At 43.2% G+C, this 25,662-nt stretch overlaps 2 protein-coding genes across 9 annotated transcripts in view; one reads left to right on the top strand and one right to left on the bottom strand.

The window, feature by feature from the left end:
* Window positions 1–652: 652 nt before the first annotated feature.
* The window catches only part of LOC307208983 (killer cell lectin-like receptor subfamily F member 1), a gene marked incomplete at its 5' end in the record, with an annotated part of 61,456 nt that continues 36,446 nt past the window's right edge, over window positions 653–25,662 (top strand). The window contains one exon of one of the 2 annotated variants that reach the window (XM_079964050.1): window positions 653–830. In XM_079964050.1, coding sequence (XP_079820176.1) covers window positions 653–830 — 178 coding nt within the window. Of the gene's footprint in view, window positions 831–20,314; window positions 21,146–25,662 lie in introns of those variants that run through there. The other variant, XM_079964049.1, reaches the window with a different exon arrangement.
* LOC307209037 (C-type lectin domain family 2 member D-like) lies at window positions 1,296–19,723 on the bottom strand. Of its 7 annotated transcripts, none has more exons than XM_079964127.1 (9): window positions 17,954–19,031; window positions 14,275–14,445; window positions 11,529–11,585; window positions 10,776–10,844; window positions 9,735–9,827; window positions 6,585–6,769; window positions 5,892–5,995; window positions 2,763–2,796; window positions 1,296–2,654 (listed from the first exon to the last, which is right to left on the bottom strand). In XM_079964127.1, exons 3-9 carry the CDS (start codon window positions 11,545–11,547, stop codon window positions 2,613–2,615), a joined length of 546 nt encoding a protein of 181 aa, XP_079820253.1. In that variant the 5' UTR covers window positions 11,548–11,585; window positions 14,275–14,445; window positions 17,954–19,031; the 3' UTR covers window positions 1,296–2,612. The 7 variants fall into 7 exon arrangements, with proteins under 7 accessions (XP_079820253.1, XP_079820254.1, XP_079820249.1 ...); XM_079964129.1 differs by having other exon boundaries at window positions 2,538–2,654; window positions 6,574–6,769; window positions 17,954–19,723; XM_079964128.1 differs by lacking the exon at window positions 2,763–2,796 and having other exon boundaries at window positions 6,574–6,769; window positions 17,954–19,033.

Here is a 25,662-nt window from a genome sequence, read left to right on the forward strand (position 1 = left end):
AGGTCTGTTCGTAACCTGAATCTGTTCTTAACCTGAGGTACCACTTCAGCTAATGGGGCCTCCTGCTGCCACCACTCAATTTCTGTTCTCATCCCAAAGCAAAGGTCTTAACCCGAAGTACTATTTCTGGGTTAGCGGAGTCTGTAACCTGAAGCGCCTGTAACCCAAGGTACCACTGTATCCCATTCTTCAGAAACTAGCAAAAAGTAGGGAAATAAAAGCTACTAAAAAGAAAAACATTCTTTTCCGTGTATAACACCCCCCATGTATAAGACGCCCCCTATTATGGGGGACTCAAAATAAAGAAAATGCCTTGCCCCACCCTCCAGTCTCTGCTTCTCAATTTGTATTATTTTATGCCCTGTGGCTTGCCGTTGTTTTATTGATTGTAGTTTTGAAATTATTTATTGTGATTGCTAAGAGTAGTTTTCTGTTTAATTTTTATATGCTGATATTTAATATTATTCTATGCTATTCTAATGATTGTTGAATGTTACTTTATTTGATGTGGGTTGCTTATTTTAAAGTTATGTTTTAGTATCACATTTTTGTATTGCATTAGATTGTTATAAGGTGTACGTTCTTTGTTTCTTCAGCCTGTAAACTGCCTTGGGTATTGTAAGATAGAAAGACAGTATACAAATTAAAAGTGATGGTGATGATGATGATGAAAATGGGGGGCGATTGCCCAGAGTTGTTGAGCAAAATATTGTGGAGAAAGAGATCTTGCCAAATATCTTCCAAGCGGTTGCAGAGAGCGGGGGATTCCAAACCAAGCAACCAACTTTGCTTCCGTTCTGTTCCTGGGTTGCTTGGAGAGTGGTCCAAAGGTGTTGATATAGTTCTCTCTGTGAAGTTAAACAGGCCTCTGATTGGGCTTTACATTTTTGGGAGTCCACCCGGGTAACCCAGTGTTTTAGGGACGAAGTTAATCCAGCCACTTAACTGTTGGGGATTAGTCAAGAGTCCTAAACAATCTTTTAACCTTTGCTTAATGCCAACACATAAGACCAGAGATTTTTTTTTTCTGTGTGGTGGTGCTGCCACCTTTTTTATTATTAAACAAAGCAACAACAACAACAACAACAACAACAACAACAACAAATATTCTTAGCAGAGTTCAATGAAATGTGTCAGATAGTTAAAGAAATGTAACACAATTTTGCACTTTTAAAAAACAACCACTTGCAAAAAGATGGGTTTTTAATCACTGAGGCAAGAATCAAGAGGTGGCAGTTGGTCCCTGTTAACTGACATTCTTAACGGAACAGAACAGAACAGACACTGAAGGGAGGGGTGTTTTTCTTACACATATGACCCCTCTCATGAGTTATTTCAAGAAGGGGTGTGTGGGCATCACACTAATCTTTCTTACCTTAAGGCAAACGAGTTAGACCTGAGCAACATTAAGGCAAAAAATATATAAACATATTAAAACACAGAATAAAAGCAATTAATCATTGTGTCCAGGAGAAAACAAAAGTTTTTGCCCAGCAACAAGTGAGAGTCCTTAGGGAAGGTATTCCACAGAGAGGGAGCTACTGCAGAAAATTAGTTATGTAGTGTGTGTGTATAAGAGACAAGGAATGGATGAAAATAAGAAGGAATGGCCTTGCCTACTTTTGACTTTGGTTCTGCTCACTTCTGGTTTGGAATCATTGCCAAGACTGGAAAAAACAACAACAACCCCACATTCACCTGATTCTATAAACATCTTTACACAGCAGTTTTTAACATTCATATTAGAGAGTTTTTTGGTCCCCACGTATTAATGACCTGCCCCTAATCCTTAAAGTCACAACTTGAGACCAGCACTGGCAAGTTCAAACCACAAGATGGCAACTGTTCTTTGAAGCAATGGACAAAAAAGGTAAACATCTTTCTATCACTAGCTTGGAGTAATGTTCCCTCTGCAAGAAAGTGATAAGGCCTGAACGTGCTTACTTGGAAAGTAAATAGCACTGAGATAAGGAATGTGAAAAGTCAAACGGAGGAGAAGGGAATAAATAACACCCTTTTGCATTCAGCTAGATAGATCCGGCAAGCATGTTTGGATCCTTGGCCAAGCGTCCACACAGCCTCAAATCGCTGGGTGTCCTGCTCACAGTTTATTCCTCAGACAAGATGGAGGGCAGCTTCTCAGCTGGTGATTGGCTTAGGAACTGTGCCTTTCAGGCCTCAGTTCATCCATACAACAAGCTTCAGGTGCTTTGGACTACAACTCCCATAATCCCATGCCACCAGTCGTGCTGGCAGAGGCTGCTGGGAGTCCAACAGCCCATGGCTGATATGGCAATGGTAGTCTGAAACCATCTTGTGAGTTTATGGCATAGGTGAGGTTCAAACACGGTGACAAGACTGTTGACGCTATTCTTGATAAATCTCTTACAGGCAAATAACAAAATGGAGCGCTATATCTGGAACTAGCTGCAGAAAGAGTGGTTCTACCAGTGACACTTGCATTTCTAAAAGGCCAGTAGTGCTTGCCTTACACGATTGAGGATCACAAGGTATCCCTTTTGTTGATGTTTTGTTTCCTCTTGGCGCAAGCATCCGCCAGGCTGCAGACGAAGTTCTTCACCACAGCGCACTTGGTGCTGCTGACCCCAAGGTCATTTATGTAAGCGCAAAAGCCTTCTCCTCGCACTGTAAATCTGAAAATGACAACAAGAAGAAGCAGGTATTGTTCTCTCCATTAAAGCAACATCTGCAGGGCTGGAGTTAAACATGACAGCAAATATATGTTAATTTATTCAACTTACTAGTTGCTTATCACTCAAATGTCTCCAAGCGACGCTAAAGAAAAATATATACACGTACATTATACCACAGGGGGGTGGGAGGATCATATAATATGTCAATATTTCACATAACTTACAACTTATGGGGAGGAAACAGGACACTGGCTGCATAAACAGCAGCAGGAAATATTAGCAAAACTCTATCCAATAACTAAAGCAATACTCTCACCTACTAATTACACTGGGCAACAATTTTTTACTTTTTGAATGTTGTCTAGATTTCTACAACTGCTTTAGGGTATTTTTGCACTGCTGAATCAGGAAATGGCATCCGTTTCTCTCCATCAGGTCAGGTTTTTGTGCTATGTTGATTTGAAAAAAATCAGATCTTGTGACAAAATCAATTACATTTTTGTGGCATTATCAGCTGATTTTTGTCAACACATATCATCCTAAATATGTTTTTAAGAGAAAAAATGTTTTCCCAACAACATATATTGATTACCTGATAGAAACATTGATTACTGTAAACTGAGTGGTGGGCACTGATAAAGGTAAGTACACGTAAATTTCATGTTGCTTCACCATTTTCCAAACTTCAGAGCTTGAACTTCCGTTTCTTGGAACTCCTGGAATGCTCAGCAGCAGGGAGGTCTCTCTTCAGAGTCCAACAGTAGTCAGCCATCTTGACTGCGTCCCAGCGACCCTGATACCTGGTCTCCATCTCTTTCATGTCCTGATGGAATCTCTCCCCCTGCTCATCACTCATTGAACCCAGGTTCTCAGGAAACAGGTTGATATGTGAAAATAGGTAGTGCATCTTGACGCTCATGTTGCAGCCCAGCTTTCTGAAAGCAGTCAGCATGTTGTTGACAAGTTCTGCATAGTTTCTGGCCTTATTGTTGCCAAGAAAGTTCTTCACTACCAGAACAAATGCCTTCCACACTTCCAGTTCCACTTCGTTCACTGAGTTTCCGAACTCTGGATCTCTGATGAGCTGACGGATCTGAGGACCGTCAAAGATGCCAGCTTCTCCACGGTCAATCCTGGAAAAGCCTGGCACAAGTAAGTGAAGCAGTCACCATCCTTGTCCAGAGCCTTGGTGAACTGCTTGATTAAGCCGAGCAGCGATGGGAAGCGTATTCTGTCTCTGTCCACCAGAGGGTCGTTGATGACGTTCCTTTCTTTGCAAGGCACCAATTCCTCCCGCACAGGCCAGTCCTTCTTCGTGTAATGCTGAGCACGGTCCCTACTATCCCACATGCACAGAAAACATAGGTACCTGGTGAAGCCAGACTGTTGTCACAACAAAAAGTTCACCATCTTCAGGTCAACACAAATAAACCACTTATGCTGATCATAACCAATTTTCTCCAGCACATACTGTTGGATATCAAGCCTCTATTGGGAGAAGCTGGCAACTCTCCCAGGCACCCAGCTTGATCTCCGGTGACCTCCCTGGCTGCATTCCCCAGCAAACACAGGCTAGATCTCTATAGGCGACCCTTCCCAGCGTGGGAAGAGCACACCCACTCTTTCCTGCTCCCCCTGCAGGGAAAAGAGGTAGTCAGAAACGTGTATTTACATGGTTTATTTCTGACTCTTCAGCATTACAAAAAACATGTCTGCTCTCTTCAAACATCGGCAAACAAGTGAATAAGACTTACTGTACAATCACAAAAGGAAGGTCTCATATTACACTCTGAGCAAATTCCGGTGAACTGCCCTGTGAACTGACTGGAACGCTGTTTCCCACAGTCAGCTCCATTACATGATATCAACAAGCTAGATGTCTGCAGCTGCGATGAGCTCATATGCTGACACATACTTCACCGCTTCATAGTTCTCCTTCAGTGTAGTCCAGTGAGCCAGGGGTATAGAGGCAAACTGGTTGCCGTTGTGTAGCACAACACGTTTCAGTGATCGCTTGCTGCTGTCAATGAACAGTCTCCAATCTTTGGGTTTGTACTGTGGCACTCCAAGCTTGAGCAGAAGCTGCGCAATATCTGCACAGTACACCAAGTCCTTCTCTTCCGAGAAAAAATGGAGGTACTCTTGATGCCTATTGCAGAAGAAGCTGATGTGAGCACTGTCAGAGAGGAGGTTTTTTTCATTCAATCTGGATGCCAACAGTTCGGCAGAGTCCTTTGACAAGCTGAAGGTAGCAAACTAGATCATTCAACTCCTTTTGGGAAAATGGATGTGGCGCATCATCTTCAAGAACCACTTCTTCTTCTTCATGTCCTTCTGGAGGCATCTTTGTCACTAATGTCAGGAAGTTCTCCGAAGATAGGCACTGGAATTTCATCACAATGAGCTACAGGACGACGTGCTGATTGAAGATCAGGATACTTGAGGCTGCTCCGGTTCTTTCTGTTGATCCCAGTCACATCAACAGCGCAGAAGTAGCAGTCAGTGACATGGTTTGTCGGCTCCCTCCAAACCATGGGAATTCCAAAGTTCAGACTCCTCTTGCCATTGGTCCACCCACGTAGAGTCTCGGTGCATGCCTTGCACACCATGTGTGGCGCCCAAGCTTTATCCTGGTCACCAAGTTTAATACCAAAATAAGCATGGTAAGCAACTTTATGCTTTGCCGCACCAATTTATGGAAGATTTTGAGGTTTTATGACTTCAAACTGATCCCTTTTCGACATAATCACCCAGAACTATCAGTTCTGAATACTTCTTGTCATTAAAATAATAATTTCCAATCAAAATAATTATTCGACATGGCATTTTACCCCCACCAACTTCTTCTAAAATGCTCCACACAAGTGTACATGTGAACAAAAACGTAAAAAAACGACATGTGGCCATAGCTCAAAAACTTGACCTGATTGATCAAAACCAATGTGATTTTTGGATTCAGTGCATCAGATTCATCCTAAATCAACTGAAAAAATGCAGACAAGAAATTTGTTGTTGACCGGTGTTATTTAAACAAAACTCATCCCCGCTCCTAAGTCCACATATTCTCTATTCCTGCATGGTAATTCAGAATAAAAAGGTGTCTCCAGCTACAGCTCCACACAGTGAATTGTGGGTACTGTATATAAGCTCTGGAAACTAATGCAAAAGACAACTTTTACAATCCAAACACAAAGCAGGCACGTATTCACAGGCAAAGAGGGGGTGGAAATCACTCACTGGTTTCCAAACTCTGTCCCATTGGGCCATTTCCAGGGCTGACCTGCTTCTCTTGAAAGACCAATCCAATGATGAGAGGGACGAGTAAAATTCCACAAAAAATCCTAGCAGGAAAGGAATGGCAAGCAGTGGTTTATATACCTCTACCACCTTCTAGGACTCAATACTTAAATCTCATCTTTATCAGCATCATCATATCTGGTATACCGCAAAAAGGGGACCTTCCGTTCCATAGCAGCTTGTCTGGTGGGACAGAACTACAATGTCCACTTCCCAGGATGTGTGTCCTTGCCATTTATTGAGAGGGTGAGGGCTGAGGCTGCAGGGAGGCTGGCCGGGTGCAAGGGCAGCAGCGGGGGTGCCAGACTGGCTCTGCTGGGGCAGCTACACATTGCTCTCCCCACCACCATGCCCCTCCCTCCCTCCTGTTCCTGACATCATCTCTTACTGCCATTCACCACTCCTTGCTCCCTTTCCACCTCTCCTTCTGCTGTCTTCCCCACTGCCGCAGAGATAAGATTGTAAATTCCTTGGGGCACTTTGCTTATGTTGCTCTGCGAAGTGTCATGAACCCTGTTGTAAATTTAGTATATTATTATTATTATTAAACCCAGAATGTAAGTTACAGGTGGAGCTGTACTTGTTTGCTTCCAGCGATGAGCCCACAAGTGAGGATACATACTTGTTCCTTACCAGATCCGGCTTGGTATCAATCACAGCCAAAGAGGCACCAAGGAAGGAACATCTGGATTCACTGTCGCTCCAGTTCCTTTTGTCTTCTGATTTATAATAGCATTTCCCTAGGTACCCAACCCAGCGATCTGGGCAAGCAGCATCGACAGGGGGAGGACACAGCGGACAGGGCTGTGGCTTTTTAACTGGAAATGAAACAATTTGCCCAAGTGTAAGAGCTCACAATGATTCTGTAACACTGAAGACAGATGCTGGGAAACATTTGGGAATTGTAGTATGGGTAGCAGTGAACTATAATTCCCAGGGTTCTTTTGGAAAAGCCATGATCTTTTTTTCTTTTTTTTTAAACAACTACTACTATGTATGTATATGGTGCAGGTAGATTTCGTGCCCATACTAAAAGATTATGTATTTGTACTGCTGTGGTTCACATTGCTTAGTGCAAATACAGTGGTGCCTCACAAGACGAAATTAATCCGTTCCGCGAGTCTCTTCGTCTTGCGGTTTTTTCATCTTGCGAAGCACGGCTATTAGCGGCTTAGCGGCTATTAGCGGCTTAGCGGCTTAGCGGCTATTAACGGCTTAGCGGCTATTAACGGCTTAGAATCATAGAATCAGCTCTTACTGTCAGGAAGTTCTTCCTAATGTTTAGGTGGAATCCTTTTCTTGTGGTTTGGAACCATTGCTCAGTGTCCGCTTCTCTGGAGCAGCAGAAAACAACCTTTCTCCCTCCTCTATGTGACATCCTTTTATATATTTGAACATGGCTATCATATCACCCCTTAACCTCCTCTTCTCCAGGCTAAACATGCCCAGCTCCCTTAGCCATTCCTCATAAGGCATCGTTTCCAGGCCTTTGACCATTTTGGTTGCCCTCCTCTGGACACGTTCCAGTTTGTCAGTGTCCTTCTTGAACTGTGGTGCCCAGAACTGGACACAGTAGTCCAGGTGAGGTCTGACCAGAGCAGAATACAGTGGCACTATTACTTCCCTTGATCTAGATGCTATACTCCTATTGATGCAGCCCAGAATTGCATTGGCTTTTTTAGCTGCCGCGTTTGGCTTTTTTAGCTGCTTAGCTGCTTAGCGGCTTTAAGAAAAAGGAAACAAACTCGCAAGAACTCGCAAGATGTTTTGTCTTGCGAAGCAAGCCCATAGGGAAATTCGTCTTGCGGAACGACTCAAAAAATGGAAAACTCTTTCGTCTTGCGCGTTTTTCGTCTTGCGAGGCATTTGTCTTGCGAGGTAAAAAGGTAAAGGTAAAGGTACCCCTGCCCGTACGGGCCAGTCTTGACAGACTCTGGGGTTGTGCGCCCATCTCACTTAAGAGGCCAGGGGCCAGCTCTGTCCGGAGACACTTCTGGGTCATGTGGCCAGCGTGACATCGCTGCTCTGGCCAGAGCCAGAGCCAGAGCCAGAGCCAGAGCCGCACACGGAAACGCCGTTTACCTTCCCGCTGGTAAGCGGTCCCTATTTATCTACTTGCACCCGGAGGTGCTTTCGAACTGCTAGGTTGGCAGGCGCTGGGACCGAGCAGCGGGAGCGCACCCCGCCGCAGGGATTCGAACCGCCGACCTTTCAATCGGCAAGCCCTAGGCGCTGAGGCTTTAACCCACAGCGCCACCTGCGTCCCATCTTGCGAGGTACCACTGTACAAATTTACGAGTGGAAAAATAGGATAAAAATATCACAGGAAGCTGCCTGGCACCAAGTCAGACCATCTAGCTCAGTACAGTGGTACCTCGGGTTAAATACTTAATTCGTTCCGGAGGTCCGTTCTTAACCTGAAACTGTTATTAACCTGAAGCACCACTTTAGCTAATGGGGCCTCCTGCTGCTGCCAGGCTGCCAGAGCACGATTTCTGTTCTCATCCTGAAGCAAAGTTCTTAACCCAAAGTAATATGTCTGGGTTAGCGGAGTCTGTAACCTGAAGTGTATGTAACCCGAGGTACCACTGTATTCTCAGTTAATATTTAATCTTTCAAGCGTGTAGCATGTCTTGCTGTTAACAGTTCTCAAGATGGCTCTGGGAAAGGCAGCCAGTCTCGCAGCTCAGCAGACCCCTCATTTATAACTTTAGTTTTAACTGATTTTTAATCAGTTTGTTTTAACCTAATTTTTGCTATGTTGTGGAGAGCAGAGCTCGAGAAAATGCAGAGTTCATCTGTTGCCTGTTTTAATGAATTTTATGGAGCAGGATGTTTCAGTGCTTTGGAGACAGCACATAAATCTCAAAGAACATTGAATCAGATATCATTAGGGAGCCATTTCCCTCTCCTTTACTTCCTCAACTTTGCAAGAGGGGGGTTAGTGTTTTTCATCAAAATTTCCAGAACGCAGCTGAATACCCTGTTCAGGGCTGCATTTAGGTTTGATGAGGCCCTAAGCTGCTGAAGGTAATGGAGCCCTTTATATGTCTAGCTATCCTTTGTCAACAACAAATTGTGGCTGTTTTTTGTGTTGAATATATGCTGTATGGTAATTTATGGACCTCATAGGTCCATACACAACACAAAACACTGTTGCTGTATGTAGGTTTTATTTTATTTGTTTTTTATCTTATATTTTGGAAATGTACATCCAGTCCCCCCCCCTTTAAATTCTTTTTGGGTCCCCAAGAGAGTGGGCCCCTAAGCTATAGCTTGTTTAGCTTATACGTAAAATCCAGCAATGACCCTGTTAGAAGAGTTTTTAAAATAAATAAATAGCTGCACATAAGGGCTGGGAAATCCATTCTCACGATGGTGCTTACTGAAGTGAGGACACGAAAGGCCTACCTCAATTCAACGGCAGCCTGAGAATGTACTCTAAAGCAGAAACCTATACAGTGGTATCTCGGTTACGAACTTAATTTGTTCCGGAGGTCCATTCTTAACCTGAGGTACCAATTTAGCTAATGGGGCCTCCCGCTGCCACCGCACGATTTCTGTTTTCATTCTGAGGTAAAGTTCTTAACCAGAGGTACTACTTCTGGGTTAGCTGAGTCTGTAACCTGAAGTGTTTGTAACCCGAGGTACCACTGTATTGGATCATTATGAGGCAGGAAATGCAGTTCGGTGAGGGAATGAATCTACAAGTCAAAGGCAGAAAGAAGCAATAAATCATAAATAATTATGTCAGGCTTAAAGCACAAAGTTTTCTCTACTCACCAGCCAATGCGATTATAGTAATGACCAAAGCTGTGATGACGGCAACAACTGCTAATGTATATTTTTTGTCTTTAATGCACTTTGGGATGAAAACTGAAAAACAGAAGGGTCTGAGGCAGTGTTTCTCAACCTTGGGTCCCCAGATGTTGTTGGACTATAACTCCCATCATCCCTGAGCTCTGGCCTTGCTGGCTAGGGATGATGGGAGTTGTAGTTCAACAACATTTGGGGACCCAAGTGAATGATGATCACGAAAGCAAACAAATCAGTCTGTTTGTTGCTACAGTTCTGCAAGAATTTGACACTCAAGACAAGGCACTGCAAATTCATTCCAAACTATGACTTTAGGGTATGCCTGCCTTAGCTGCCTGCTTTCCATGAGATGTATTCTAAGGCAGCCATTCCAAAACATCATGTGGTCTGGTGGTTGTTGGACTTCAAATCCCATCAGACCACATGGCCAAAGGTCAGGGATGATGGGATTTGTAGTCCAAGAACATTACTGTCCTAGAACATTGGACTACAAATGAGACTGCTTAAAAAAAGAGTAAAGTATAAGTACTTTATGGATGCACTGAGATACAACAAAATCCCCTAACGTTGGGCAACCCAGAGGGAGTATCTTTTATGTATAAAGGGAGAAAACAAAGGTGTCAGGATCCACAGAATCAGATAAATTCTGGAGAAAATATGGGAAAGAGCTAGCAGGAGAAAGGGCATTTGGACTGGAACAGTACAGGAAGAGGTAGACTCAACAGAGGTCAAAGTGAAAGAAAAATAAAAACAAGATGGCATTAAAAATCTTAACTTGGAATGTAAATGGACTTAATAACTAAACAAAAAGATGTAAGATTGAGCATGTAGTGAAGAAGTTAAATTTGGATTAAATCTGCTTCCAAGAAACACATATTGCTAAGAAACATAGAAGGATTTTGATTAATAAAGGGCTGGGGGAGGACTCTGTAACCTCCGACGTAAGAAGAAGAAAAAAGGAGTTGTAATGTATTTAAGACCAGAGTTGGACCCCAAATAACTATCTACCAGCATTTCCTGCTTCCCTTGCAGCAGGTATCTCAGGAGTCATCAGTTCACTGTTGACAGTGGCTCTATCTGTAAAAGTAAGCATAAGTGGTCAAGAACCACTGTTATCTTCTCATCTGTGGCACCACATATGAAATCCCCCTCACCTTTTGTAATTGAATTAGGACAAAACTCCATGTGCCAACTTGGATGGAAGCATTTCTAGAACGGGACCAAAATTCAGTATACTGTGGCAGGTTTGGGGCCAATTCAGAAAATGACCTGGTGCCCAAGAACAGCAAAGACTCCCAGATTTTATGACTTGACTCAGGGTTTTTACTACCTGTGTTGAGAAGTTTCAGGAGGTCTGAGTGGGTCTCAGATAGTCATAGTTTCTTGGGACATGGCTCAATTAAGTTCTCAAAGCAATCTTGGGGAGTTTCTATACAATATACAGTCGTACCTTGGAAGTCAAACGGAATCCATTCTGGAAGTCCGTTCGACTTCCAAAATATTCGGAAACCAAAGCATAAAGCCGTGCCAGACATTTGGCTTCTGAAAATTGTTCGAAAACTTGTAACAGAGAGATATTGGGGTATCAAATGTATTTGAAAGGAAGTATCTTTTTCACCACACCCAGAATTAATCCTCTCTCCAATAAAACATTCTGGGATCGAAACAGTTTCATCCCTGGAGTCAGTGAGAGAGGTTTGCCCTCAAGATTTTGCCCTGCCACCTCCACTGTGTGAAACAAACAAGATTATTATGCCTCACCTGTTATATCTTCTGCCATCTTGGGATCTTTCCATGCTGAGTACAACAGCTCTCAGCCTTCAGGGAAGACAAAGAGGTCCCTGTTACCAGCAATGTTAAGCGAATCAACTTGGGTTTTGGTTTTTTTAACTAGACATCTTTATTGAAAGCTAAAAAGTACATAATTATATGTGCACTGTGGGTGTGGGTGGTGCTGTGGTCTAAACCACTGAGCCTAGGGCTTGCCAATCAGAAGGTCAGCGGTTTGAATCCCCGTGACAGGGTGAGCTCCCATTGCTCGGTCCCAGCTCCTGCCAATCTAGCAGTTCAAAAGCACATCAAAGTGCAAGTAGATCAATAGGTACCGCTTCGGCGGGAAGGTAAACGGCATTTCTATGTGCTGCTCCGGTTTCGCCAGAAGCGGCTTAGTCATGCTGGCCACATGACCTGGAAAAACCGTCTGCGGACAAACATCGGCTCCCTCAGCCAGTAAAGCGAGATGAGCACCACAACCCCAGAGTCGTTCACGACTGGACTTAACTGTCAGGGGTCCTTTATCTTTTTAAATATGGTGATAGGTAAATAAAAGAGAGAGAAAGAAAAGGAGAAACAGAACCTGTGTAGAAGTGAAAGTAAGGGGGGAGGGGTGGAAACCCAAAACTCTATACTTTACAAAGTTGGTATTGTACTTCACCAGATCTTAACCTATTACAGTATTTGTAGGTATGGATTCCAAATATCATGGAATTTGTCCATGGCAAGTCTGCATTTATATGCAAAATGTTCACATGTTGTGAGTTTGTATAAGTCTTCAATCGTAGAAGTGAGCCACATTTTTATTTTTCCAATTCATCAGTATCAGCCTTTTTGCCGTGGTGAGGGCACAGAGAGTCCACTCACATTGTCCTTTGGTAAGGTACCATGTGCTGGGCATATAATTCAAAGGATATTTTGCTCTGTAAATGTAAGGTGGTTCTGTACAGTTCTGCTACCAAAATATTTCAATATAGGACAATGAAAAAAAAGTGTTTTAGAAAAGCATTATCCCTATTGCAGTTAGATACCTTAGATAGCCCTTTTTTATCAAATTCCTTATTCTACACAGTGGAAGTGAGGAACAGATTTAAGGATTTAGATTTGGTGGACAGAGTGCCTGAAGAACTATGGATGGAGGCTCACAACATTATACAGGAGGCAGCAACGAAAACCATCCCAATGAAAAGGAAATGCAAGAAAGCAAAGTGACTGTCCAACGAGGCCTTACAAATAGCAGGGGAGAGAAGGCAAGCAAAATGCGAGGGAGATAGAGAAAGATACAGGAAATTGAATGCAGATTTCCCAAAAAATAGCAAGGAGAGATAAGAAGGCCTTCTTAAACGAGCAATGCAAAGAAATAGAGGAAAACAACAGAATGGAAAGAACCAGAGATCTGTTCAAGAAAACTGGAGATATGAAAGGAACATTTCGTACAAAGATTACCATAATAAAGGACAAAAGTGGTAAGGACCTAACAGAAGCAGAAGACATCAAGAAGAGGTGGCAAGAATACACAGAAAGATATGGATGCCTTGTACACCCCCAGGTAGTGTGGTTGCTGAACTTGAGCCAGAGATCCTGGAGAGTAAAGTAAAGAAAGCACTGCAAATAACAAGGCCAGTGGAAGTGATGGCATTCCAGCTGAACTATTTAAAATTTTAAAAGATGATGCTGTTAAGGTGCTACACTCAATATGCCAGCAAGTTTGGAAAACTCAGCAGTGGCCAGAGGGTTGGAGAAGATCAGTCTACATCCCAATCCCAAAGAATGCTCCAACTACCACACAATTGCACTCATTTCACACGCTAGCAAGGTTGTGCTTAAAATTCTACAAGGAAGGATCAAGCAATATGTGGACCGAGAACTTCCAGAAGTGCAAGCTGGATTTAGAAGAGGCAGAGGAACCAGAGACCAAATTGCAAACATGCGCTGGATTTTGGAGAAAGCTAGAGAGTTCCAGAAAGACATCTACTTCTGTTTCATTGACTATGCAAAAGCCTTTGACTGTGTCGATTTGATGGTGCCTTCTGGCAGTTCCCTCACTTGCGAGAAACCAAGTTACAGGGTACCAGGCAGAGGGCCTTCTCGGTAGTGGCACCCGCCCTGTGGAACGCCCACCCACCAGATGTCAAAGAGAAAAATAACTACCAGACTTTTAGAAGACATCTGAAGGCAGCCCTGATTAGGGAAGCTTTTAATGTTTGATGTATTACAGTATTTTAATATTTTTGGAAGCTGCCCAAAGTGGCTGGGGAAGCCCAGCCAGATGGGCGGGGTAGAAATAATAAATTATTATTATTATTATTATTATTATTATTATTGAAAGATGGCTTTTGCTTCAGTTCTTGCATTAGTGCTTCAGAAAGTACAGATTTGCTAGGTTTACCTTTAAACGTGAACGGAGTCAAGTTTCTCCCCTATCCCTGCATGCCACTGATAATGCCAAGGTTGCGAGTTCGATTCCCGTATGGGATGGCTCCATATTCCTGCATCGCAGGGGGTTGGACTAGATGACCCTCAGGATCCCTTCCAACTCTACATGCTTAAAAATGTCTTGGACATGTTCTTGCAAAGAGGACAGCTCCTGGACAAGGCCTGCATTTCTGCAGGTAGAAAAGAGAAGGAGAAAGAGGAGGACAAAAAGAGAGAGGGAAAGGGGTGCTTGCCCCAAAAGATGACCACTGATAGAATGTGGCCACAGAGACAGATTTGAAAAGTTGCCGATCCTTACCTTTGACTGTAGAAGACTGTATGTTCCCTTTGGTCCTTGCACTCCAGTTCTGCAGGATCTGACTGGCAGCAGCTCACCAAGGTATCTCACGAAGGTCTTTCCCAGCAGCGCCATAAGTCTTTTTAACTGGAGACGCCATGGTTTGAACCAGGTTCATCGTGCATACAAAAGCTACAACGAAAGAACAAAATGAAAACGCTGAAAACGGTCTTGAAAACACCGAAGAACAATTGAAAGCATCTAAAAACATTTAACATATACTTCCCACCCTCTTTGGAAATAGGTTGGAAAGGAATAAATCAATCATTTTGTATGTGTAGAATCCAAAATGGTTGTGCAGAGGGGGAGGGTAGGGTTCAAAAACACTCCCTAAATCAGGCATAGGCAAACTCCAGATCTTTTGGAACTACAATTCCAATCATCCCTGACCACTGGTCCTGTTAGCTAGGGATCATGGGAGTTGTAGTCCCAAAACAACTGGAGGGCCACGTTTGCCTATGCCAGCCCTATATGAAAAAGTTACTGGTGAGGGGGGTTGAAAGGCCCTGAGATGTGGGCAGAAATTTTATTGTTTTCTTAAGGCTCTCGGCCATTGTGCATGAAGAAATATCCTTTCTAGAATACTTTCCATTCCATTCCCTCCTCCATTTTCTTTCTGGCACTGAAGTCATTATGTTTTATCAACAGTGCTTTTCTCTGTTGAGTAAACAGTCTCCTTTTGTGTGGTCACAGAAAACAATATGTTGGCAATAATAAAACTGAAGTATCTTCTCCAAAGGCTTTTGTGTTGGCAGCAGCTGTTGAGTGTAGGCTTAGGAGTTGGCTCCTAGGTCCTCATGTAATAAATACATTCCAACTCCTTCCAGGCTGCCAGTATGTTGAAGGACGGGTTCAAGTTAGACTTGAGCACTTAAAAGTGAATTAAAGCCTTCTGTCAGGCTATCAGAACAAATCCACTTTTTAAAAATGGACTTTTTGCAGTTAGGAAAGTGACAGTGAACTGAACTGAAACGTATTCGGTGAACAAAGTGTGGGAAGACAATTAAACACTCCACAAGAGAAATCCACAGGAGAAATCCATGAGGAATCCTTCCGCCGGTGTAACCACCCGATGAGAAAATCACAACAAATAGTCAGTAAAGACCAGATGTAATCTAACTACCTCTTGAAGTTCTGTGGAAGGAGGTCAGCATGAATGTTCATTAAACAGGTTGTTTGGGGGAACCCTCAACGATTGATTCCTGAACTGCAATCCAAGGTAAAGGTAAAGGGACCCCTGCCCATTAGGTCCAGTCGTGGCCGACTCTGGGGTTGTGGCACTCATCTCGCTTTATTGGCCGAGGGAGGCAGCGTACAGCTTCCAGGTCATGTAGCCAGCATGACTAAGCCGCTTCTGGCGAACCAGAGCAGCGCACGGAAACGCCGTTTCCCTTCCTGCCGGAGCGGTACCTACTTATCTACTTGCACTTTGATGTGCTTTTGAACTGCTAGGTTGGCAGGAGAGGGACCGACCAACGGGAGCTCACCCTGTCATAGGGATTCAAACCGCCGACCTTCTGATCAGCAAGTCCTAGGCTCTGTGGCTTAACCCACAGTGCCACCCGCGTCCCTTGCAGCCCTTGGTAGTCTATACTATATTTGCCCCTGTCCTTGCACGGAATCCAGGCTTAGGCCATCAGATTTTATTTTCCTAAAGAGAATCTCTAGCCTTCATGGGTGTGGAGAAAATCCCGCAGATGTGATTGCGCCTTCAATACTTTAAGATCAAAAGACAAAGAGCTTTTCCAGAGTATGCGCTAGCAGTTTCTGGCAAAAGCAAATGTCCAGATCACATGGTATGCCTAAATGCAATTCTAAAAAAAATAAATGAGTGGGGGCAGAGAGCAGCTATTGCCAATTGCCACCAGTCTTGGGCAGCTGAGCAGCACCCAGTACCACCCCGCCATCCCCGTCATCCAGGAAAGGGCAGGTGACAGCTATTGCTCCTGTCTGCCACTGCTGCCAATTGCAGGCAGGACAGAGGCAATGGGACTCCCAGGGCTGGTAGGGACAGCTGCAGAACAGGTAAACACTGACCCTCTCTTCTTGCTCTCTCAGCAAGGTGAGGAGAGCCACCAGATCATCCCTGGAGGAAGTCTTAATCCCCCACCCCCCACATAGATTTGCAGCAGCAGGCCTTGTTTTTTGGGGGGTGGGGATTAAGATTTTTGGGTGGGAGCATCGTTTTGTTTTAATGTTTAGATACAGTTTTATACTGTATCACTGTTATTGGGGGCGGGGCACTGATACTGTATGGAATGTTAACGTTTAACATCATTTTTCTCGTTTTGTTTTCCCCCTGTGGTTTAATGTATATATATACGTAGATGTTCTTCGATGTCAGTTGCTTACATAGCTTTTAGGGAACAAGAGACTAATAAGGTGCCTAAAGGTAAAGGTAAAGGGACCCCTGACCATTAGGTCCAGTCGTGACCGACTCTGGGGTTGCGGTGCTCATCTCGCTTTATTGGCCGAGGGAGCCGGCATACAGCTTCCGGGTCATGTGGCCAGCATGACTAAGCCGCTTCTGGCGAACCAGAGCAGCACACGGAAACGCCATTTACCTTCCCGCCAGAGCGGTATCTATTTATCTACTTGCACTTTGATGTGCTTTCGAACTGCTAGGTTGGCAGGAGCAGGGACCGAGCAATGGGAGCTCACCCCATCGCGGGGATTAGAACCGCCGACCTTCTGATCGGCAAGTCCTAGGCTCTGTGGTTTAACCCACAGCACCATCTGCGTCCCAATAAGGTGCCTAGGTAATAATCAACCATGGTCTCTGAGCACACCAGTTGGAATCAACCCCCACGCAGGACTAGAGCTGCTATTTCTTGCAGGATGGATGGACCAGATGGCACCAAACTTCCCTCTGCCCTTTCCCCTTGTTCCCCCCTCTTATCAGCGGCTGTCCCTTGGCAGGATACAGAAGAAATGTTAACCTCTGGAGTGCACTCTCCCCTCACTGCTGCCTACAATTGTATGGCACCTCTGGGTTGTCAGTAATTTGTGGAAGGCATTCAAGAGCTCATGGGGGACGGGGGGGCGGCGGGATAAGTTTGTGCAATTAAAACGGAGCACCAAATTCACTTTAGAAAAGAAACCAGAAGACATATAAACACCCCACAACCACATGCTTGTTGAATGCTTGCTGTCACAAAGCCCGCCCACCAACAAATCAGAGCACACGGGTGAGCTTTGTGCCAGTGAAACAGGATGAAAGCTCAAGAAATAGGTCGTCCAGAAGAGCAAGCAAATTCTACAGAATCTACAGGTTCTGGATGCCATCTGATCCCTTACTTTCTCCCTTCCCTCCCCGTGACACACCCCTTTTCTTTGTCTCCAGCTCCCTGTACAGCAGGGCGCACCTCAGACGTCTGCTGAATATACGATCCCCCAAAGAAGGGATCTGAGAGGCTGAGGCTAGTGATCTCAGGAGACAAAGACGATCGAGCGAGGAGGACTGGAGGGAAAGTGCCAGCAGCAGCTTACCCCCGAGGCACTGAAGGGTGAGAGGCAGGACCTTGTGATGAGTCACCTAAGTTCAGTGGCTCTCCAGGGTTCCAGCTGCCATGTTCGATCCGTTAGCAGAAACACTGCGACACCGAAACCACGTGAGAAGCGTCATGGCAAAAACACTTACCATGACGAAGCAGGAGGCAGATAATGATCGAGCCCACGTGACGCTTCTCCGGCGTCCGGAGCAAAACAGCAGGAAAACAAGCAGCAGATACGGCGATAGGAGGCAACTTCTCATGCTTATTTGCTAACATGCCAACTAGGCAAGGCATTTGGGAAGCTCCTATTCCACGCCTAGCTTTCCTCCAGTTTCCACGCCTGCTTAAACAGCCTGCTTTTGTTCTGAGGAAAGGAGCTGAAACGCGCAAAAGCTCATGTCTGCAAAAATGCCTTGTTAATCTTGACTCCCAGAAATGCTTCGAATTCTTTGGCTCTGCGGTCAGCGATTCTACTTTGTGGGAAGGCGTTGCTATTTCCTTTTTGCTATCCTTTTTGTGTAGTGAGATCGGGTGCATCCGTGGCTCAGAAATGAGTGGCACGCCAGCAGAAACCCGGTGCTTTTTTTCCTTTTAAAAAAAGTTTAGGGGTACTGTCATTTCCCTACTCATATTGAAATACTGCCCCTCAATGAGGCCAAACTTAGATCCACAAAATGTTTAGGGGTATGCTTACCCCTGCGTCCCCCCCCCCCAAAAAAAGCACTGCAGAAACCCTTCAGCTCATATGGCTTTAGGAGTTTAGACAAACTTATATGGCTGTAATTGCTACTGGACAATTTTCTTGTTTTTATTTATTTATTTCGACAGTGTCAGACCAGCATGGCTACCTACCTGAATCTTATATGCCTGTGTTCAGTTTCCACTGCAGCCTCTGAATGCCCGTTTCTGGAAATCACAAGGCTTGCCAGAGGAATCGAGTTGGCCACTGTGAGAACAGGGTGCTGGACTAAATGAGCTATTATTGGCCTGATCCAGCGGGACTTAAAAAAAAAATTCTTAAGAAAGATTTAATGAAAAGAGGGGCGTTATTTTGTCCTTTGCTAAAGCTGTGTTTATCTTATCTTGAGGCTGCAGATTCAAAGCAGGAAACACACTGAATTTCCTGACCACCTTCCCCCTCCCCCTTTCCATTGGAAGTAGCAAACTTTAATAACAAGAGTAATTAAAAAAAAACCAGAATAAGGCAACAGGGAAGGAAGAATCATGTCAACGGGGGAAGGGAAGACCCCCTGGTTTCTGTAATGGCACTTGGCAAAAGTAATTGACAATCCCTATTTTTAAAATCCCTCTTTCTTGTTTTTCTAAGAAAACAACAACACTGTCCCTGTTTTATATTTGTGAATTTTTGGTGAAAGCTTCTTTAAAAAAAAATTCAGTTTAGTGGACACATTGGTTTGGAAGACAAGAATTATTATCTCTTGTCAATAAATGCAGAACAAGAATCTCCCGGGTTTTACCCAAATACAATGATGTCCAGTGCCACCTAGTGACTAAAACTATATGACACCATCCACACAGTGGTTACAAAAATCTTTCAGAATGTAGTATAGCTGCATCCCTGAGCAGGGCCAGCCCACGACATTGTGGCACCTGAAGTGAAGCACATTGTGGTGTCCCCTGTCTTCCAGGGAAGAAGAGGTTAGGGAGGAGCCACATCAGGAACAAGGTGGGAATAATATCTACATTAGGATCTGCTGCCATTGTGGATCTTGCTGCCTGAGGCAATCGCTTCACCTTGTCTCATGGGTTGGCCAGCCTTGTCCCTCAAGCATCTAAAAATTTAATGTCTGAGTAGGGTTTTGATGCATCTTCACTGTAGACTAATACACATGCATAATAATACAGTGGTAAAGGTAAAGGGACCCCTGACCATTAGGTCCAGTTGTGGCCGACTCTGGGGTTGTGGCGCTCATCTCGCTTTATTGGCCGAGGGAGCCGGCATACACAGCTTCCGGGTCATGTGGCCAGCATGATTAAGCCGCTTCTGGCGAACCAGAGCAGCGCATGGAAACACCGTTTACCTTCTCGCTGGAGTGGTACCTATTTATCTATTTGCACTTTGACGTGCTTTTGAACTGCTAGGTTGGCAGGAGCAGGGACCGAGCAATGGGAGCTCACTCCGTCATGGGGATTCGAACTGCCAACCTTCTGATCGGCAAGTCCTAGGCTCTGTGGTTTAACCCACAGTGCCACCCACGTCCCAATACAGTGGTACCTTGGTTCAATAACAACTTCATTTATGAACAACTTGGATTAAGAACTCTGCAAACCGGGAAGTAGGTGTTTTGGTTTGTGAACTTTGCCTTTGGAAGTGGAACATGTTCCGCTTCTGGTCAAGTGTGTTCCATTTGTAAATTGAGTCCCCTGCTGCTATGGGAAAGCACACCTTGGTTTAACAACGTTTTGGTATAAGAACGAATCCCCATGATGGAGTGAGCTCCTGTCGTTCCATCTCAGCTCCTGCCAACCTAGCAGTTTGAAAGCACACCAGCATGGGTAGATAAATAGGTACTGCTGCAGCAGGAAGGTAAACGGTGTTTCTGTGTACTTTGGTTTCCAACATGGTGTCTCGTTGCGCCAGAAGCTGTTTAGTCCTGCTGGCCAAAATACCTAGAAAAGCTGTCTGTGGACAAACGCCGTCTCCCTCAGCTTGGAAGCAAGATGACTGCCGCAACCCCATAGTCGCCTTTGACTGGACTTAACTGTCCAGGGGTCCTTTACCTTTTACCTTTGCTCCTCCCCACTCATAGAATCACAGAATTGTAGAGCTGGAAGGACCCCAAGGATCATCTAGTCTAACCCCCTTCAATGCAGGAATATGCAGCTGTCACATACAGGGATTGAACCTGCAACCTTGGCATTATGAGCACCACGCTGTAACCAGCTGAGCCTTCCAGTCTCATTCATGGAAGCCTCAGTCACATCTCTAGATGGTTTAGCTATAATCCATAATTGGAGACTTCCAAAAGCCAAACTCCAAACCAGAAGCTGAACAATACAAACTGAGCAACTCACAAAAACGTTTTTGAAAACAAGAACAACAACCCTGCCCTCCACCTGCTGCCCTAACCACCTAATAAGGGTGCGAATGTGTTGTATGTATTGTGGTTGAAGAGAAGAGCTGCTCCAGAAAGAGATCTTTGGCCATCAACTCAGGCTATAGCAGCAAACCTTCAGTGCTCCTTTGACAGCCCTGCTCTCTGAGAGGCTTCTCTGCAGCCTTTGCTTGCCAATGGAGGGGGAAGATGGTTATACTGCTTTGAACTTCCAGTCTAGGAGGGCTGCATCAGGAACTGCCGCTCTGGCTCAGAAACAAGGTACTCAGTTCAGACCCCTCATATCTTCCAGTTTTTGTCTGATTCCACTGTAATGTATCAGTTGACAGATGGACATGATTTTCCTTTTCCTTTAGATTTATCCTATTTGTAGAAAATTCATTTGTACCCTTATAAGCAGTATTTTTGTTTGAATAACAAGACGGAAATACAGAAGGGTGCATGGCACCTAGGGATGGGGAAGAATTTCTGTTTTGTTTGCATTTTCACGAGAAACTACCCAAATTGCACTATTCGAAACAAAACAAAACTGTCTTTCAAAATTCGCACTTGTGTTTGAATTTTGCAGTGCAGTTCCTCAGCCACAAAATATGGACAAATATGCAGATACTGGTGTCTATAAAAGTGCAGACACTCATTTAAACAACACACAAAAATTCAGAGGAAATTGCTTGCAAAAATGTGTATACATGAAAACTGCATATAAAAATGTGGGAGAAATCTGAAGTAAATGCGGATGAATTTTCATTTAAAATAAATAAATGGTTGGAAGCAACCCACAAAGTTAAAGTTGACTTTTTAAATGATCAGTGCCACACAAGTGTGAAGGGTCTCTGAACAGGTAAAGAGAGAGGGAGCTGTCATTTGAAGTTCACATACAAATGAAATCAAGATCTGGCTGCATGTTTTTAAACATGATGAGAGCAGAAATGTTTCAATATTCAATTTATTCAATATTCAATTTATTCAATTTATTCAAGTTATTTCTGATCATCAGCAGTGCATTTATATACCCAGTAATACCTCTATGATTCTCAGCACAATTTCCTTCTATGTAGTATTTGTAACAAAAAAGCAGAAACAGGACCAAGGATGTCATTTGTTCTTTTATAACAAGTTTGTTGTCTTGATTACTTATTATTCCGGTGAGTTTTGCCATTTCTGCATAGTCCATTAATTTCTGTAACGAGTTTTCTCTCTTCTGGACTTCATTTCATTTGAGGGCAAATAACGTTCTTGCAGCTGTAGTTGCATACATAAATTTCTATACTGTTTAGGTAGTTCTATTCCTATAATTCCCAAAAGAAAAGCTTCTGGGTTTGTTTTTTACAAATGTGTTATCTTAAAGATTTTTAGAAAGGAATGGAAATGGTTCCCTGAATATTTACAAATAAATTGTAAACAGACATTATGACATGGGCAGGATTATTGTAAATACCTGCAGGGTTTTTTTTAAAAAAAGAAACAATATATGAGATATATGTGAGCATAAAAGAATAAGTGAAGATAATTTGGAGTATTCAGGAAATGATGAATAAATAAATAAATGTAAGGAACCGCAGAAAGAGGGGGAAGGGAGCCGAGGTTTGATATGTTAGAATTATTGTTGAACTATTGTAATGTATATAAATGAAAATTATAAATAAGATTATTTTTTTTAAAGGATGCCGAATTGAGGACAATGCATATAAAATTACATATGCTGGTTAGCTTGGAAAATAAGATGTTATAATATGCTTTTATTCAAATTCAAAGCATGCATGTAGCATGAAGCGTGCACGTAGATGGGTCTTTGCTTGTTGCTTCTTCTACAACACTCCTTCCCCCAGCCTAGTGAATAAAAAACACTTCTATAGATGCTGCACCCAATATCCTGGCCAAGGCACAGTTTAAAGGTGTGAGCCTGTTGCCTGACCACCCGCTCCACCCACATCCTTTTCCTATGTACCTACTGAGCCACGGAGGCGACTCATGGTGAAAACTAAGCGCCTGCCTGTCCTTTTCTCTGCTAACACCTGTTCCCCACTGGGCCTGCCCAACAAAGTTGGTGACTCATTTCTCTCACTGCAACCCAGGACACGTTTTCAAATGCAATGGCCAAAGGTTTTGCTGCAGAACTTCTTTCCACCTCAGGTCCACTTCCTGGTTAAAGAGAATGCTTTGTATTTTAGCATCTCGCACTCCATTTCTTTTTGTCAGGTTAATGAGCAATATTGGTAGTCAACTAAATAATTGGACGGGCAGAGTATCTTCCATTTGGACCATGTCTGTCTTACCAGGCACATCTCATGCCTGTAGGAAGGGATTTGCACTGGCTGCCCATTAGATATCAAGCCAGCTTTTTAAGGTCTTCTTACTTATGTATAAAGCCCTAAACAGCTGGACCAGATTTCCTAAAAGAACAACTTCCCTTTCGTTGTCAGGTAAGGGCATTAAAAGAACAAATGAAGCCCAATTAGTCTTGCCACAGCTTCCTGATTCTTGGCTTGTCAGACGTGGGCTCCTTTCACCGATAGCACTAGCAATATGGAGGGCACTCCATGATGAAATACAAGCATATTCATCTCTATTGGCATTCTGCGGGCTTTTGAAGATGCCCCTGTTTACACAGATTTCTCAGCATAGATCTCATGTTTTAATTACTGCCATGTTTTAAAGGAATTTTTATGTCTTGATGCAATTGTTTTATTGTGCGTTTTAATGGCGATAATATCAAATGAAAGCTAAAAACATGTCAATTTACAAAATGAAAAAAGGAGGTGGTTTTATCAGGCAAATAGATTACAGTATTGGAATGAAATTTCCATAGCTATTGGCTGCAAGATTTCTGAAATTAGACCATTTAGGGAATGTATATAAATTTTCCCAAGCTCACCAGCTGTCAGATACATCTGTAAATAGTCCTGATTTTTTTCAACCACTTTGGATGGTACGCTTCCTATGAATATATAGCCCAGTTGGTTAGAACATGGTGCATATACTGCCTAGGTTGCAGGTTTGGTTCCTGTAAGCTAGAACTGCACAGATTGGACTCGATGCTCCTCAGGGTCCCTCCAATGCTACAATTCTATGTTTCTTCTACACAAAAATCAATGTCATACATCCACTTTTTCCTCTAAATAAAAATAGCAAAGTATTTCAACCTGCTTACTATTAGTGGATGAATTTTTTCTGAAGATTTTTAAAATTCAAACTAATACAAAACATCAGAAATAAAAGATGGTTTATTTCCTTTGCTCTATTTCTCTTCCCTCCTTTTGACAAAGCATGCTGCTGACAGCTGACACACACACAACAGACACCAGAAAGCTACAATATATATTCAATCAGGCCATATAGCAAGAGGAGCACAAAATCAATGACAGCGAGCTGAACGTAGTCAAGGGGTTACGAACAATGATGAGATTTTCAGGGTGCAAAGTTTATCAGTACATTGGTATCAGAGACTGCTCATTTCTTTTTCTTTCTTTCTTTCTTTTGTATTTTTGTTTAGATTTTCCATAATACAATTTAATTAAAAAAAAGAGAAATAATACATAACAGAAAAGAAACATTAAATCATTATACAATATCCCAAAAAGAAAAGAAAAAACATTAACAAAATAAAAGAAACCCACCACCCTGTTTAGCTTCCCTCCACTGCTACTCGTCTTCTCTAGAATCAATTTTACCTTTATCGTTGCATTCTGATTGTTTTTATTTTCTCTACATACATACATATGTCATTGATAATTTATTGTTTTGATGCATTTACATTCTTAATTGAAGCATATTAGCATGTCTTTTTTTTCTAAAGGGAATTCATTAATGCATGAAACATTATTAAAAAAACAACGAAATATTACTATCTAAAATATATAAACTTTTACTAGATTTGGACATGATTGACAAGGAAGTGAAAAAGACAATGATTAAATGGGTGCAAAATTCGGCCACACAATATATTTAGAGCAATGGGAGAAACTTTGGCAGGAAGATATAAGGTTTACCGCCTGTAGTACAATAAAAGAAAATTTCATCAAAATGTTCTACAGGTGGTATTTAATCCCAGTCAAATTAGCAAAAATCTATCAACTGAAATCCAACCTTTGTTGGAAATGCAACAAGGAAGCTGGTACAACAATGCCTGTGTGGTGGTGATACAACAATGCCTGTGTGGTGTGATTAAGTACTTCTGGAGAGAAATACATGAGGAGTTGAAAAAAATGATTAAAATCCCATTAACGAAAAAACCAGAGGCTTACCTACTGAGCCTTTTAGGAAAATAAATACCGAAATGGGAAAAAAAAAAATTCTTATATGCGACCACTGCAGCTAGGATAGTAATAGCATCTAAATGGAAAGCTAAAGAACTACCTACTGAGGAGGAATGGATTCTCAAATTAAATGAATATTTTAAATTGGCTAAATTAACAGCATCCATACGATAGCAGTCAAATCAAAAACTAAAAAACGAATGGCAATGCTTTGATGATTATATGTGTGCTGGTCCCGGGACGTTACCGTGCAGCATGGTCCGAGTCCAGTCTGAGGTCGAGGGTGTGGTATGGGGGCTGTCCGTCAAAGCTGTAGCTGGGTCCAAGGCAAGGAGTCGGGTGAGGTCAGGAACTCTGGCAGAAGAGCAGGACAGGGTGCCGGCAGGAACAGCTTACCAACAATGTTGCTCCCGCAACCTGGGTCTGGGCTGGCTGGCTTTTATCTCCACTGAGGCATAGGGTGGCCCCGGTCCACAGGTGACTCGCCTCTCCTGGCCTGGAGGTGAGCACTCCTCCTGCGGG

Source organism: Podarcis cretensis (genome assembly GCF_951804945.1).
Source record: "Podarcis cretensis genome assembly, chromosome: 2".
In the NCBI taxonomy this organism is placed as follows: Eukaryota; Metazoa; Chordata; class Lepidosauria; order Squamata; family Lacertidae; genus Podarcis; species Podarcis cretensis.

Bases quoted from the DNA above. Each gene is read 5' to 3' on its own strand.
- LOC307209037 (XM_079964123.1), bottom strand. The intron at 6,770-9,734 runs GTGAGTAGAGAA...TTTCATTTCCAG, and splicing joins TACTATAATCGCATTGGCTG to TTAAAAAGCCACAGCCCTGT. The intron at 2,655-5,891 runs GTGAGTGATTTC...TGTCATTTTCAG, and splicing joins GGGACAGAGTTTGGAAACCA to ATTTACAGTGCGAGGAGAAG.